At 39.6% G+C, this 17,162-nt stretch overlaps 1 protein-coding gene across 9 annotated transcripts; it reads left to right on the forward strand.

Annotated features, from left to right (window-relative positions):
- On the forward strand, positions 1-17,039 carry LOC111244244 (uncharacterized). 9 transcript variants are annotated; one of them, XM_086982017.1, is made up of 9 exons: positions 7-1,114; positions 6,046-6,293; positions 6,732-6,868; positions 8,395-8,510; positions 10,289-10,405; positions 10,652-10,788; positions 11,300-11,509; positions 12,134-12,287; positions 13,609-17,039. In XM_086982017.1, exons 4-9 carry the CDS (start codon positions 8,468-8,470, stop codon positions 13,869-13,871), a joined length of 924 nt encoding a protein of 307 aa, XP_086838143.1. In that variant the 5' UTR covers positions 7-1,114; positions 6,046-6,293; positions 6,732-6,868; positions 8,395-8,467; the 3' UTR covers positions 13,872-17,039. The 9 variants fall into 9 exon arrangements, with proteins under 9 accessions (XP_022646840.1, XP_086838143.1, XP_022646835.1 ...); XM_022791100.2 differs by lacking the exon at positions 6,732-6,868 and having other exon boundaries at positions 8-1,114; XM_086982013.1 differs by lacking the exon at positions 6,732-6,868 and having other exon boundaries at positions 8-967.
- The last annotated feature ends 123 nt before the right edge of the window (positions 17,040-17,162 follow it).

Here is a 17,162-nt window from a genome sequence, read left to right on the forward strand (position 1 = left end):
GCTTCATGGGAGAGTGAAGTGGAGAGGGTAGCGTAGGACGGCCAAGCCATTGTTTATTCGACCGCTCGCCTGTCGGTCGATCAAGCAGAGGAAGCCTTCCTTTGAACAATGGAGTAGTGCTCGTGCTCTTGGCCACTTTGGGCATCTAACCACCCCTGGGTAGTTTGAGGAGCGTGGTCGGCGTTCCGGAGACATCTAACCGGTTTCTGCAGCAGGGCGCTTCCGGCTGCTGCTGCTGCTGCTGCTACCCGACTTTTCAGTGAGATCGGGACAAGAAGAGCGTGTGTACGAGTGAAGCAAAGCGATCCCAAAAATTGACGACAACAGTAGCAGCGGCGACGCAGGCTACAACCGAACATTGACGCTGTGTTACATTCGAGGCCGTGGTTCGACGGAATAGAGAAAACAAATTTTGACGAAGAGATAGGACCTGGGTAGGACAACCATTTTTCACGAGTGCTGCTTCCCTCTTTTGACTAAGGCTGCTAGCTGAGAGTCGAAAACTTGCCGCGTTTCGTCTTCGTGCAACGTTCAAGTCGATCATCCATCGAACGGCTTTTTCGTACCCAAACTATCGGTCCACCACTAACTGTGAAGGAACCAAAATCGAGACATCAGATGGCTAACGACGAGGTGTTATAGCGGACGTACCATCAGCGCCAGCGTCATGCACTCGGGATTGTTGTCAGCTGTGAGAGGAAGCGTATGTTAATTCTGTGTGTGTTTTTGCTACATATCTGTCGATGCCGATATCTGTTCCATGCTACTACCTGATTGCGAAGGATTACGCTTTGCATCGTGCTACTTGCGTGTGAATATACTTCAATCTATATACTTGTTGTCGGGCGGAGTTCGACTTTGTAACGAAAAAACGAGGGCTTCTTCGAGCTGGCAAGGTTCGTGAGGGATCGCTTGCGCTGGATTCGTTGGCTAGCGAAAAGAAATGAGTGTACGGTGAAACGTTTGGGTAACGATCTTTGAACGCTCCCATATAGGGTAACCGTAATGCTCGTAGATAACAGTATACGTATGAGTTCGAATGCAGGGATGTGCACTGTTGTTCTTTTCGGCTCGCAGACAACTACGAAGCCTCAACAAGCTGCCTTTACGTCCGGTATTTTTTATTCAATAAAAACTTATCCTTAAACTTGAAAACGTATTAGTTGGTTATCCTGTACACGGATAGATTATTATCAATCAATATTCGCCAATGTGTTAGTCACAGTGTGTATTTGATTCGACTGCCTTTTTGGCATACTAGAAACCTATCAAGGACATTGTTTCCGTTAAATAGCTATATATATATATATATATATATATCACGTAACGAAAGATATGATTAAGTGACTCTGTCATAGAGAACGAATACGTGCGTACGAAAATTTTGTCAGCTTAACTAATAATTGTCTAAAAAACTGACTAAAAATTGTCCGAGAAAAAACTCGACAGCATTAGATCATTGAAGGTAGATCTTACCATAGAATGAAGCGTTCGTTTATGAGAGCAGCTTTTGTCTGCATTGTAAGTACCACTGGTAACGGTTAGTTTTGTCAAAAATACGTGGCACAGCTTCTACTGGGTTTATTATCATGCCTAATAATAGTAATCATTATAATTATGGCAATAGAAACTATAAATAAGCGTCAGCTGGTACAAATAGGTATGAATTAACTAGTAACTGCTATGAGATGGAATCGGTAGTGCAAGCTGGATCGCACGAGATAATCGTGCGCGCGTCTATCCGACAATAACGGGCACGCTATAATTCTATACTATAAGTTTTCTATTCATTTATGTCACATGAAACAAAGTCTTCTAATTGTCAAGTCGAGTAGAGTATTCCGTGTTTTTTGATTTTACGTCCAGTGAAAAATATGTCATTGTCTTAGGACGTATTAACGGGAACTGTTAGCGTTAGCTTTAGCGGTTTACCAAAGTGGCTCGTCAAATGATTACGTTAATCGTTGAAAACTGCGAGTCACGAGTGTTACATACAACCGTTACTGGCCAACGCTCACCGACTGATTTTAAAGATATCTACCAATATTTCACCTGGTAGTGGACTTTCTTATTTTAAGGCCTGGCACCACTCATAAGCGACTGGTCTGTTTCCAACTTTTTTCTATTTTTGGAAATGGCCGTGATCTATTCAACTCGTGGTAGATAATAGTGTTCTATTCCGTAAACGTTTTCGTCGATCGCGTTTGAATTGTTGACTAAATTCCGGGCGTCCAGTAAAGATCAAAAGCCCTATACCGGGTAATGCATTATATTATTTATTAGCCTACACTCGTAGAATGGCCCTGTCCGAATCGCTATTTTTTTGTGTCAATCTCTAGATTTCAAAGCTCTTTCGCTTTTTTGTACATAGCGAAACGGTATCGGCGGACACTCATTGTTACGAAGAAGATACGCACGCTTTTGAAGGTCTTTTTTTTTTCTCTATAAGAATAACTGCAAGTGCCAGATAGAAGTTGTTTAGCTGACATACTGTTCGGTTGCGTCCGTGAAACAATACACGTCCACCTAAGTGATATATGGAAAAGGCTTTTGCCTCCTATGCCTCGGCTACATGGTACGCTTGTTTGCCATACATTTAAAGGTCGTCTGAGTCTTTCAAAATCATAGCTCGACCTGTTAACCTCTCGTAGAGAAGACCAAGAGAAAACATCTCCTCACCCCGCGCCGAACACGCAAGTGCGAAATCTTCTTTGTCTTTTAGAAACCATCGGAAGCATCCAAGATGTTTGACTCACGACGCCTAATCGCGTAGGCGACAGTTTAGCCTGTTAAGTTACCGTATGGTTCAACTTTTTTCTACAAGAAAAACTCCACCTGTAAATTCAGCTAATTTTTACTGGAGCAACTTTGTTGAACAAGGCTAATTCAGTCATGGACGATTGCCTAATTAGTAGTATATTGTCGTGTGTGAAACGAACCGCCACTGGCATCACGATGATACGGGTTGAAGGCGGACCCGAACGTAGAGACGCGGTGCATTCACGAGCTAATTGGCTTCTTGTGCTCCGTCGTTGTTTCGCTTTTCTAGCGTCCTAAAAAATATCATGTCCTCACCGTAGAAGCTGAGGTCATGTACGAGCTATATCAAAGCTTACAGTCGACCTTCTTGGCCAGCTGGTTTCCATGTGCGAATAATAGGACTTTATAAAAATTCGCATAAAAATAAGTACTGATAACTCATGGTCACGCACACATTTCTGTTGTTAATCCAGAAACCACAAGAAACTGCAAGCGACCGCAAAAACATTTAGGCACCGTCCCTACAATTTTTAATTATCATCTTCTTCTCACTTATTACACTGTTAAAAAAGATACGATTATCTATCTAATGCATTAATACGTTGAGCTTGCTACTACATTATGTTGGGGGTACTTGTTAATGTTGGTCTTACAGGGCGATCATGAAGACTATCGTCAATCACTTTTCATTAGATCTTCAGGACAGCTTAAATTTACGTAAATTCGTTCTTCGTTTACTAAGGCCACATGTCAAAGGTATTCTATTCAACCTGCTTTACCACAATATTTTGGCAGACTAAATATCAAACGAATTAAGTTCTTATTGGAAAAGTTACTAGATACTTCCGTGTACAAACTCCAATATTAATCAAAAGCTTCGGTGCACAGTTAACTCTGTTTATAAATTCATATACTTCTAAAGACATAACGTTATACTGGTAAGGTTTATACGTATACTAGATCCTTATGCAGGTCTTCTTTACACGCTTTGAATAGAAGAATCTAATTTTTCTTTTATGCAGTCCTGTTAATAGGGCTGAATTGCTGTCCTATTTATGCAGTATAGAATAATTTACAATTAGACCAAACTGCTAAAACCTCCTTTCTGCATTGTCTAAGTTTAGATGAGGCTTTACATACATTTAAATACATTCATATAACGTTATCTAAGTAATATGCGATCCTAATTTATTGTCAGGTGTTAGGGTTCTGCTGTCGACTCGTTCGAAGGCCTTTCGAATGCGGCTATGTTTAGAGAATTTACAGAGTAAGCATAATTCGAAGGTAATTGAAAAAATTTACCGGATATACGATGCATCCAAAATACGTAGCGTGGTTCTGTGCATATCATTTAGCGAATCTTTTGGACAATATATTAAATTATTAATTATCAACAATTAGTATCGATTCATTGTATCTAGGCCTTTGTTGAATAGGATCATCTGTAGACCTGGCTGTGTACGCCCGTCATCGGGCCTGCTGACATATGAACAGCGTCAAAGTTTGCGAGATATCATTAGACCAGGCTCAAAAGTTTATGGATACTCCGCATTGACCGGCGAGGTTTACATAAACTCGTATATATATATCGACCGTGAACCTCGTGCGTGTCATGTGTTGAAAGAAAACTAGACAAGGTCTTCGTTGGCATTGAAAGCGAGCAAATCTCTAAAAAGAGTGACAAGGCTGTGGCTGTGGTTGTGGCTGAACACAATCGATTAGAAGGTTAAGGTGACGCTGAATCCGTTGTTCGTCGTGTAGCTTAGAGGCGAAAGCTATAGCCTGCTTTTCTATTGCGACGACTTCAGCGACACAAAACAGCTGAATAGGCAAAACTTTTCAATATTTGCTAATAAATTGTAAGATAAGACAATATTCTTTACTATGACATATATATACCCAAGCTAGACCTTTCTCTTCATATTATTATTTAAATCATACAGATTATAGAGGTATAAATAGTATTATTGATAAGGCAGCGAACTGATACAGTGTGGTATTATAGATCTGACGGCTAAAATAGGTGACTTGGCCGTAACCGCGAATCCTGAGGCGAAGACGTTCATTCTTTTTGCAAACACGTCAAGATACGAGAGAATGTTCTGCTAAACATTGGTAAGGACGATGCCTTGGAGCAGCATTCTATAATCAGATTAGAAAAACAGGTTTGGCCAAGTGAAAGTTTGCACAGAGGTCTTCGTTTATAGGAAAAAGCGAGAGCGTGCGCTTGATCGTACACGCTGCATGAACACAGCTGTGTCTCGAAGCTGAAATACGTATACAATACGTACCTATGAAATGCCGAAGCTGGGTGTCTTTGCACGCCGGCGCGTTCAGCTTTTACAGTCTTTGTTCTACAATGGAACTATTAACCTGTACAGGGTAAAACGAGGTGCTACGATAGATTTGGTAAAAATTTAGTTAATTTTATTATTTTGCAATCATGCAATACTACACATTCAACGAATGGTTAGCCCATAGTGTAGTCTTTCGACTCGAGTGATCACTATTCAAATAAGACTAAAAGCAAATCAATAAAGATCTGCAATGCATTCTAAAACCATATCGGTATGTACCACTATCGGTTTCCGTTCAACAAAAAATATCATTGATATATCGTTAGCACATCTGGTGATGAGGTCACTGCGACCCCCCCTTGATACCACGCTTATCGAAGATTTTTTAAATAAATGACTCACACATAACCTTTACTACGCACGAGAATTCGCTTTGTGGCAAACCTACCTAGTAATTTATTCTGGCGGGGGGGGGGGGGGGGGGTATTCGGGTATACATCAAGAATCAACTTTTCGCGACCTCTTTAACTTGAGACACTCGGGAACCGATCCCTTTCTCAATGGAAAGGGCTTACTACACTTTCTGACTGCCATTTCGAATAGAGATAATAAACTTCTGTAGATAGAGCGCCTGCTCGGTCAGTTGCTTGAGATGTAGCGGATGTTAACTGCTCGGTCAAACAATGTCCTTGTTACAAAACCTTAGTAGGCCGCGTCCTGTCTAGTTCCTACGGCAAGTTCGGATTGTCTGCTTCCTAAGATTTCCGTCCCCTCACAGTGGGTTTCTACTTGGGTGTTACTTCTATTTATAATCGATTTTCTACGACTGCTGCATATGGTGAGCTCGTGTGGTGCTCGTGCCGAGTCCGTCATCTGTTGTTGAAGCTAGTGATTTAGGGTATACGTACGCGCATGTCCCCCTTTGGCCCACGATGAACATCTGTCGTCATCTTTTGTGTGTGTTCCTTGTATGTTTTGTCGTGTCTAGGCGGAGCTTATGCTGGCGTCTCCGGTAGTGCCTGCGTATTTTGTACAGCTGTGCTAATAGTATCGCTTAAAAGCTAAACTACTGACCGACTGGAGCCCGTACCTGTGTGTACTGCCTAAAATTAGGCTGTCATAGCACGCTACGGTACAAGCCGCAATAGGAAAGAAATTGTCAGCGGGCCCTTCTCAACGCTGCGGCAGTAGGCCTACAAAATTCGATATGGATAAAGCTACAAGAGCCATTCGAAGGTAAGTTAAGATATTTGTTGAACTCCACGCCATAGGGTAGTCATTAAAGATGCGTTTAATTTAATATATAATAATATGATACAACAGGGAATCCGGAATAGAAAGCGGTTGATTAATTCGAGTAGGTTCTAATCGAATATGCTTAAATAAAATTTTATTGCTCACAATAGTTCCGAGATCGATTAGTAATTAAATGTAGCTATTAAATATGTATTCTTCGATACTATTTTTATGATTACTAGTAAAACTGTTATTACTTTGTTGTGATCTCCCTGAACGCCCATGACGTGTAGTGTAAGTTTACTTGATCTAAGTTCACATGTATCGATGGCTTGCTTATGTATATTTTGGGCGTTTTTCCCTATTGTGTATCTAACAAAAGTGTTTATTAATTTACGGAATAAAAACATATTACATTCAATTTATTCACATACAAAGAAGAGAACTGGATGACATTTCGGGTGTGTAACTTGGATGGGGACCACTTATACTTGAAATGAGTGAAATGTACTACTGTTTGAGCAGCGTTAGCAAAACTAATCTCAAACCATTATACGGATACGTGTCTACGAAACGTACGTCATTCTGAACATATCTAAATAATAGTGTAGAAACAACGGAAATAGAAAAGGTTTAGAAGATAGTAGTATAATTTAGATACGTATGGTATGTAGGATTGAGCTGTAGAGCAGTTATGTCCACTGCGTGAACTCAGAAACGAGCCATCGGCCGCATTTACCGATACTGTATATAAATAGCTTACGTGTTTACTTAGGACTTGTACTGGCGTACTTCTATCATTATTGGGTTTGCGCAGCGGACCGATAGAATGTTTAGCGCCAAGGAAACTGCACAAACAAATGCTATGGCAGTGAAAGGACTACGCAGTATCATAATTAATTATTAAAGTCACACCATTATTTCGTTTCCGGAAAGTTGAAAGAGTGTGTGCTCAGCATGTTTTTTTCAAAATATTTATACATTTGCTCTCAAAGACTTGGCATTGTGACGAACCCTTTTACTGTAGGGCACCGGGGATCAGAACTGCGTTGAAGACACTGCCTCCCTTTTTCTTGGAGTAAAACTTCATATGACATCGATCACCGAGTATATATTTCGCTCGGAGGTGGCGTAACGAATTTAATATGAATATCCAATTATTATAAATGGCCCTCTTCGAATTTGGATACATCGCTAGGTCCGGGAATCTCTCGTTCGAATATTGATCGTTATAATTCAGCCACAGCTAGTATGGTACCGTTACCAATTGATAGATCGATCTAGCAAATCTCCCTGATAGCTTAATAGGTACCGTATTTTCGTGCAGGGACACGTTCTGATCTAAGTTCGAAATCCGGGCGTAATGCACACTTCGTTTCATCCTGTCGTCTAATAGCAGTCCTAATGGCTATACCAGACGTAAAATTCGGAACACAGAGGACTAATGTAACTAATAGTTGAGTTTTACGTTATTCGAGAATATCACGAGACAAAGCTATGAACCGCTGAAGAGTCTGCACGTTGCAAGTACGTTTATATCTTCCCGCCTGGTTGATTTTGGTGTCACGGTTAACCAGCGTGATTTGTCTCAGCAAGTGTTTGAAGCTCAATTGAAATAGAAACGGGAGAGATCAATTGAAAACAATTTTCACTAGCTTTTGTATAAAACCTTTAAAATATTACATTTGATTCTGGTCGTTGTCATGGCACTACTGGCAAATTCTGCGTTATACGTTCACCTAACAAAAAAAAAAAGAGCCAACCGAAAGGTAGTTCTGTTGTTTTTAAAAGGACAATTTAGATAATCACGGTAAAACAATGTCTTAAAATTTGACAGCTCTTAACATATTCTGTTTACGTTGTAGACCAAGGCATATATTGTTTTGCTTTATAAACAACGTAAAATCATCTTGGGAGAAATTACATTTTATTGTTGCTAAAAACGATTCTAACATCCGTCAATAAAGAAGGATGGTTGGACATTTCAGCTAAAATCCGCTCTTATCAGCAAAGGCTAACGATTGGAAATAATTGAGTTTTCCTAGCTAACGACACTATTATATACAAACAATTAACGAAACGTACTATACTGTAACTTTAGGAGTGGAGTCCGTCTGAAATCGATTAACTCTGGCCACACCGATCTGGCGTTGGTTATTTCCGGAATCAGAGATATGCGTATAGGATTAAAATCGTTCCAGAATGCGCAAACCGCTGGTGAGTTTATAGATTTTGAATTTTCTTTTACGCCACGATACGCCCTAAACCATTGACGTGCCGCTTCATGCTCGTATACGCAACGTCAATAGATCCTAAGCGATCTTCTAGACTACTTTTTTCTTCTTCTGCATATCGTAGCGTCTTTTTTCGTTCTCAGTACAATATTGTCAGGTGACATTTTTATCTTGTCCAACCGCTGCGACCTGCTCTGCCTTAATATCGACCCCGTAAGGCATTTTCATATACAGCTGTGCTCCTATTTTTCATTGTGTTGATTTATTTTTCGGTTATGGTTCTATTGACGCATTTTGGCGTTTCAGCCAGCCATCCATCCATTTACATACTGAGGAATCAACTGATTCTACTCTTTGGTTTTTAATCTTTAATAAAGAAATGGACACGGGTCTTCATGTTTTGTTCACTTGGTTAGTTTTGGTTCACAAACTTTTTATAGCGCCAACTATATCAACCCTTTTTTTGCGGCGGTCCGTTTGGCTTTATTGTATGCATAATGTCAGATGTGTCACTTACAAATGATTCGGTGGGCCAAATATACACGTGTCGGTAACTCGGCGATTACCTCATTTGCTCAGTAAGCAACAGAAACACTTCTATCAAATAGAAGGGTCGCTGATAAAAGAGTCCGTCATCGGAAACAGACGAGTCTAAAAAAATAGATAGTTGAAAACTGTTGGTATTTTTTGCTATTTCCTTCATTCGTCTTAGTAACTCAGAAAAAAAAAAACACTTTTGATTAGATATAGTAAATAGAAATTAAGACTGTATATATGTACCGGGTACGAGAGCTACATATTCGCATTGACTTGGCGGGATGTTCTACATACAGACGTGCTCTCGTCTGCTTTCCTAATACGAGAAGGGAACCAGCTTTTTCTAACACTATGGCGAAAATGAGTGTATAGTTTTCGAGGTTTTGACTGTACCTGTTCACCAATTTTGATCCGTTAGGCAAATTCCAACTCGGATCAAAGACTTGTTTATTATTCGTAGTTGATGATCTGCGTTATTATGCTGTCTTTTGGAGAATCTGAAAAAGACTTTATGGAACAAGCTGAAAGATCTCCAAAAACAGATTTGGGTTTCTGATACGGAAAGTAACGGTTATTTTGGAGAGAAGAATATGATTAACTAACTAGAGCGTGATGTTGTTCCCATAGTAAGTAACGTAATTGCCCTCTAATTTTAGGGGCACGTTGTGGTATAGGTTAAAACTCAGGCATAGACATAGTTCGTTTTGTGCTGGGAGCCAGTCGTCTGAGGGAATGCCTAAGGGCAATGCCTGACGTATAACTCGGAGTATAGAAATCGATCTGTTAGGATTTTGCGCCCGTTAACATTCACGGGACTTTTGTTCGCTGCGATTTTATAGGAACATATCTGAGCGACGGTGACATTTTTGCGAGCCTTAATATCGTTTGATGCACGAACACTATTAAAAATTTTAAAAATTACGAGTCAATAATTTAGATCTCGCTCTCAGGCTGCAGTCGCGGTGAATGGTGCTTTTTTTTTTGCATAAAGATGACCGTTTAGGAACGGCTATTGTAGCAAAAAAAAACTTGTTGAAATGTCTTTTTTTTTTCTTTAGATACAGCCTTAGAGACAATGCATAAGGGAAAATCGGCACAAATGATCCATCTTGTACATATATTTTATCTCTCTTACCATCGTACCTAACGACCAACAGCGCGTCATATGTACATTTTTTTTTAGATTTAGATATTATTACTGATAAGGATATGCGACCCTTACAGTGTCGCAAGATATGATGGTGTGGTCGCACACGGACGAAAATCGGGCAATCCAAGATGTCATGGAGCAAATCAATGAGCTACACATTTTTTGGGCAGATTCACAAAAGAACTTCCTTGGTAAGTGAAGACCTCCTGTCATTCTATCACCCATATAACAATCAACACATGTTACTAATTTTTCTTTCGATGACCCAAAGGATTGGTATTATTATTATTTGCGTCTCATAAATATCAAAGCTAGCGTAGTCGCTGAACCGTAAAGTGGTTTTTACTATTTATACCTTACGAACGTGGCTGTGTTATGTTCAGTTCGAAACAATATACGGAGTCGAGTATAATGAATTGGTGTGCCGCCAATTGCAGATCAGCTAAAATCATTCAAGCATGACTTTGAGATGATTTTGGAAGGTGAACGGCAGGTAGACGCTGCGCGGGGGAAGCTTGCTCAAGCAGAACAGCGCGAGTACAAAATCAAGAAAGAGCTCAAAAAGGCCGTCAAGGTTAGCTAGTAAACAATCATTCCAGTTCAGAAGCATCGCCTTACCGAATTCTGTTGTAGGATTTTAATAGGAACATTTGGAGAGAATCGAAGCGTGACAGAAATTCAGGCGCGCCTTAGCTCTCACACAATTTTTGAATTTGGGAAATATTATCTGGTTGTGACTTGCATGAATATATATATGTAAGTCTATAGGCTTTTGTAGGCGAGACGAACCATGTACGTGACCGAATGTATTGCAGTATGGCACAGTATGTATTGTAAATTATAAATTTCATGCCTGCTTATCAGAGTACGGAGAGGTCGTAGTTCTATAAAATGTATAAAGGGTATATTCATTTTTTACAATGAATTTTCTATAGATGTAATGTTTGTTTTTCTGGGTAATTGTGTCTGCGCCTCTGTATGTTGAAGGTACATAAGTATCATTCAATTTGATACGTCGTTGAGGAAGGGTATGCTTATGCGGATGTGCCCTCGTCAATAAGAAAAATACTTCCCTTTCCTTGCAGAAAGCTTCAGTGGAAGAATTGAACAGTCTCGAAACAAAACTAACAGATGCCGAGAGGGCAAAAGATTTGGCGCAATTCGATGCGGTCGAAAAGATGCAAGAAAACGAAGCGTGCAAGCTTATTCGTTTGAAGGAAGGTCTAAGTAAATTGAGTGAAAGCTATCTGGAGATGGCACACAAGATGGCGATCATCTTTGAAGCCCAACGAGAAGTAAGTAACCTAAGATTACATCTATTATTTTAGCAAGACGCAGTAGTGGCAGCACAAAAAAAGCTAGCAAGTTCCTATCTTGAGCTAAGGGGAGAAAAGATTGAGAAATCGTGACTGGTCCTAAATTGAACTTAATTAAAATAGTTTTAGAAGTGTTTTGAACCGAGTGTAGAAACCGACTGTAACGTGCACATCTTTTGGCTCAAAGACTTATCTTTTTTTTTTTTTTTTTTTACTAATTAGAGCTAAATCTATATTACTACTTTTATTATTGTTATTTTTGTTGTAGCTTTCAATAATGTATTCTAGACATAAACCAGTCCATTTGATTAATAGCCAATGCAGTATTCAGCTAGAGTAAGCTCTTCAAAGATCCAAAGCAAAATATTTATGCTACTCTACTTACAGTCAGTTTATCATCTGTTTATATCTAACAAATTACGAATAAATGAGGATTCTAACTTACATTATATGCTTATATATAAACGGTGTTTGTCATTGCCGCGCCACGTGCAGTTGTTGGATAGATATCTAAATCATAAGTACTAATCCATACAAGATTCTTTAAATGAGTACGCTGACTACATGCCAAAGCATATAGCTTCTTTTTTATTCGGCTTACAGGTAACACAGGCAATTCCAGATGTTCATACTACGGCATTGCACGAGATGAAGTACACAGGAGGTGGTGCCACGAAACGGGCCGTCCAGAAGGCCAAGGACCGTCTCGATCGATACCATTCCTTCAAGTATAAACTTGTGGCTCATGGTACTGTTGGTACGTATCTATGTACACATATCAAAAGTCGAGATAAAGTACCCAATGTGAAAAGGGAAACGTTTGCCCCATATATGCGCAAGGAATATGGTAAAGTCATTCGATCGGTTTAGTGAACCAAGACGAAGCTTTGCGTATGCATAAAATTTATGTCCAAGTAAATGGGTACATCACATTAGTAGCTCGAGTGAGCATTATTTTATCGAGTTAGAAGAAAATTCGAAGCGTTTTCTTTATTCAAAATGCAATCTAACCTCAGAAAAATTTCTTAAAAATCGATGTTTTCAGTGGAAACGTAAATTTTTGACATATGTTAACGTTGCTGAAACAGCCTCGGACATTAGTCATTAATACTGCTATCGCTAAAATGACTACTCAAGAGTGATTTGTTAGTATTCGAGACCTAGATGATGCCCCCGATTTCATAGACCATATAAGTTTGATGACAACCTTTTGAAGGCAAACGGCTGATAAGTAACTCAAGAATTGCTATGAAAAATACGCGGCAGTCATACGACCGTCGTTTACACAAAAACTTGAGATTTGCCCAATATCAAGTATCGCACAGTCGCGGGGACCGATTTTTAACGGTCTTGATGATGTTTTAATTGTCACCGACAGTAGAAAGTAGTGTATGTATATCAACATGAACATCGATATGGATGGCTGCAAAAGAGGGTGATTAAGCTCTAAACTTTAACCAGCTGTTCATCCAAAAGAGCTGTTTGGTAGGACTGCGAGGGCCTGACTGACTAGAGATTGCTTCTTACAAACCGGCCAGTTTATTGGTACGTTAATTTGGCTTCGTTACGTTAATTCAATTAGGTTATCCAAAATCGACAAATGAAGTTATCTTGCTCTATAACAATGCGAAGCCGTTAATACATTGTCATTCCTGAGTTTCGAACGAAAGGTTTTATTGCAGTTTCCTTCCATATTCTCTAAACCCTGTGCCGATAATTTCAGTTTTCCCCTTACTGGGCAACTATCTTCGTAACCTTACTTTCAACACGGATCAAAAACTCAAAAAGTGGTTGAAAGACTTCGTTGCGACAAAATACGTTACTACCTTACGATAGGGCACAAACTACTTGGGGGAAAAAGGAGAGCAACTCGTGAGCAACCATGAAGACTATATAATTACTGCTTCATTTCCACTTTTTAGGTTATTATTGAACGGAGCCAAACGTGAAGCTGTAGGCATTAAAGTTCAGTCAAAATGAACAAGGTTCAGACCTACGCTAGCGCACTAAATTTATTGCACTACGGACTCCTAGCGTCTAATTTCAGTTCACACGCTAATAGCATACTTCTGTTCCAGAAGAGCCCCCACCGCCCTACACGCCAGGATACTTCGCTTCGGAAGCCGGGATGCCGTATGAGCACGATTTAGCCTCAAATGATGTCCGCCTTCGGCCGGCCCGCGTAATGTCTATGGAGCCACAAGCGCCTCCTTTGGACGACGAAACGGTTCTACGAGACCAGAGGGAGTACCTCAGAGTTCAACGGGACAGAGAACGTGCCGCGCGTAGATACTCCAGCGAAGATGAAGAACAACAACGATTGGGCGCCCACAAACTATAATAGTAGTAAAAACTTATCGAGATGTTATGTGGAGACAATGGGAAACAACAAAAAGATAAGAAGACTGGAAAAGAAGGCGACAGAGAGAAAAGGTGCAGCAAAGCAGATCTTTAATTACTTCATGGCCTGATAGTTTGGTAGTTCTTCACACCGAGCCTAGGCTTTTTTCAAGTCTTAAATTCACTGCCACTTGGCAGAGTGAAGAAGTATTTCAAACAGACTGAGCTTCAGATGGTTGTTTACGATAGTGTGGGAGGTAGCTGGAGTTGTGAGCTGAAAATAGGGTGAAATCGACAAGCAACAAGCAAGATTTACATAGTTGAATTTTTGACAAATGACTTACAGAAAAGGATAGCTGAATACTTTTCCCTGACCTCTTGGCCCTTGTTGTATTTGTGGTTTATCATTTTTTATGATGAACCTCTGTGTAGACGACATCGTTATGTATCTAGATAGCTACGCCCAAGTACTTAACAGAAGTAAAGGACATTCAAAGCCGATACTTATTTTAGACTTATACTCCTGCAACGCCTCAAGCTGAACTCCCCCAGAGTAATGAGATACCTGAGATGAAGGAAACGTACGCAGTCAATCTGACCTTTAAAGTAATCAAAGGAGTAAATAGAGCCATCCTTCGCAAGTTGGCAGGAGTGGAATCAGCAGCAGCAATCTTCCGCAAAGCAGTGCCACTTCTTCGTCTATTATTATTGTCCTGTACAGGTCCTACTTCAATATTAAGTAGACAGTGTAGGATGAAAGCTTTCCACATTCGTTGACATAGTACACTTGATTAATATCGTTTAAAACCGACCTTGTTTTGTTCTAAACATTACCTTTAACCTCAAACCACTTTTTGTTAAAAGCGGTTAAAAAATCAACAACAACACAAATAACTCGCTATTATTTTAGGGTTAAACCTTTTTTAGCTAAGCCTAAATTAGGAAATTGAAGATGACTCAAGCGATTAACTCAATAAACAGACAAATTAAATACTTCCAATTGAAATCGACCAGAGCGAACACCTAAAAAATTATCATCCCAAAGAATACTTAGTAGGTCCGTCGGGCAACGACAGCATGAAAAAATCGTGACAAACACAAAATACTTATAGAGAAAGCCCATAATAATGCTACGAAATACAATGGAATGATGGTTCGTTATTACATCAGCGGCAGTCAACTATAGAACGCGAAGGAGAGCAAAAAAGAAGTGGTGGATTACCAACGTCGGAGACTTTGAGCGCTGGGTAAATATGACTATGTTGCTCCGTATAGCAAACAAGTTGATCAAGTAAAGGGTAGGGAACAGATGCACTTCCCATCTGCTCTCGGTCCTCTACAATCAACCCCATTTTGTATTGATCTTAAACTCATCCAAAGGCACCAATACTTATCTAATCTAACGTGAATTCAATCATTGTACAAACATTGACTCTTATGTCAATTTGCCGATTATGATTAGGTTTTCGAATTTTGTACACCAAGAATACTTATGTGTACAATCGTGGGTTGACACTTTGACGAATGGTATACATACAAACATCTAAACGTTGTTACGTATGTATTCCCAAATGCCTTCAAGCTTTGGCGTTTTGTTCCCTGACAAACAAAGCCAATATCTGCCAACTCACATGTCTTAACACGCTGATAATTAAGAGCTAATTACAACCGGTGAGGTATTCGTAAATGAAGTGATATGAGCTCCAGCCAAATGTAGACCTCTTAGAACGTCATAGTAGAAGCACTAACCATAACGACAACCTAATAGCTTTTTACCTGTAATAATATATATGTACGATATAGAAATTCTGCCGTCAATATGCGGGGATTACGTATATAATTGTATACGCATTAACGGTATTATGAGCAATGCTTTGATGAAAAAACTTGGATCTAGATAAGAACAAGCGATATTGACGAGTAAATTACACAACGGACAAAATCATGCAAAAAAAGGAAAGAGAATGCCCGCTTCCTACATAGTTTTGTTAAGTTTAACAAGAAAAAAAACAAGTCAAAGAAAATTCGCTTAAAGGATTATAGTATTCCCAATATAATTGCTATGCCGCACACATAGACAGGCGTGAGCGAGTGTAGACTGCGTATCGATATGTATCGTTTGCTTCTGTGTGGTATATGAGTGTATGAGCCATGCGTGATACAGTGGACGTGGCAACGTGCAGTGCCGAGAAGAGGGGACTTTTATGTGGACGTGTGCACTTTCTTCTGCTTCCTATTTGCTACATACACGTATGCTTATTTACGTATAACGGTTCATGATATGATGTAAATACTTCCTCTCTATTACTAACATGTGCAATGTTCAACTCTTTGTTGATATGGTCATGTCAATCGTCCATGTTAAGGCAGCTAAGCTGTAATGCACGCGCGGACACCATGCACACAACGTCAAAGTTGTGCGCAACGACTAAGTATGTTTGGTGCACCTAATAAGTGCATCTTTCCATTCATTTTCGCGTGTTAGACTGGATGCAAATGAACATGTACATCATTTTGCCAAGGATTTGAATTGTTGAATTTCCCCGCTAATGATACGCGTGAACGTCTATTTATGTGCGATTTCTATGCTATGCATGTACGTGCATTGTGTAGTTATATCGATGACATTGCACTTGTAAAGGCGAAGATATAAAATTATCCGAGGGTCACATTCTTTTTCCTTGTTCACCTCTTTCTCGTTCCAGGCTCCGACAAACCCATCTTTTTAGGGGCTTTCACTCTCTAAATGTATTGTTTTGCATGAGATGAAACGTGACAGCATTATTGGCGGTAACAGAACAGAATGATGTTGCACTGAGTAGTGAGACCGATATTCTATGTTTGTAAGTATACATTATAAACAGTGTTATTTATTTAAATAATTTCTATAATTCGCAAATATCTGCTTGAAGCAACCACAATCTGTACATAGAACTGATGATGGCAACAAACAACACCAACAAGTAGATAAAAAGAGAATTTCGTGGGAACGTAAGACAGATCGACTTTCCCGGTCTTTCTCTCATAATGATTACGTAATTGTGACAAACTAAGTTTGACAAACATGCCGACGAGGGTGGTGTTTATCAAAATAATAATGAGATATTTAATATATTCGAAATTGTAATCTGAATAATAAAGGTGATTTAGCAAAACCTCATCTCCAAAACCCTGTTCTCCGATTTAAATTCGAAATAACTATCGTTGTTAGCGGAATTGTGCTGCCTAATTTAACCAAGCTAGGCAAGCTTCTGCTGATGATTTTAACTGAAATATAAACTGAGTAAAAAAA

This window comes from Varroa destructor, unplaced genomic scaffold, assembly GCF_002443255.2.
Source record: "Varroa destructor unplaced genomic scaffold, Vdes_3.0 BEIS01000002.1, whole genome shotgun sequence".
NCBI classification, from domain to species: Eukaryota; Metazoa; Arthropoda; class Arachnida; order Mesostigmata; family Varroidae; genus Varroa; species Varroa destructor.

What these genes read in the sequence shown, in the direction of transcription:
- LOC111244244 (XM_022791100.2), top strand. Translation starts at nt 6,265, where the DNA reads ATGGATAAAGCTACAAGAGCCATTCGAAG. An exon ending in GCTACAAGAGCCATTCGAAG is followed by an intron (nt 6,294 to 8,394) that starts GTAAGTTAAGAT and finishes CTGTAACTTTAG; the next exon opens with GAGTGGAGTCCGTCTGAAAT. An exon ending in TTCACAAAAGAACTTCCTTG is followed by an intron (nt 10,406 to 10,651) that starts GTAAGTGAAGAC and finishes CGCCAATTGCAG; the next exon opens with ATCAGCTAAAATCATTCAAG.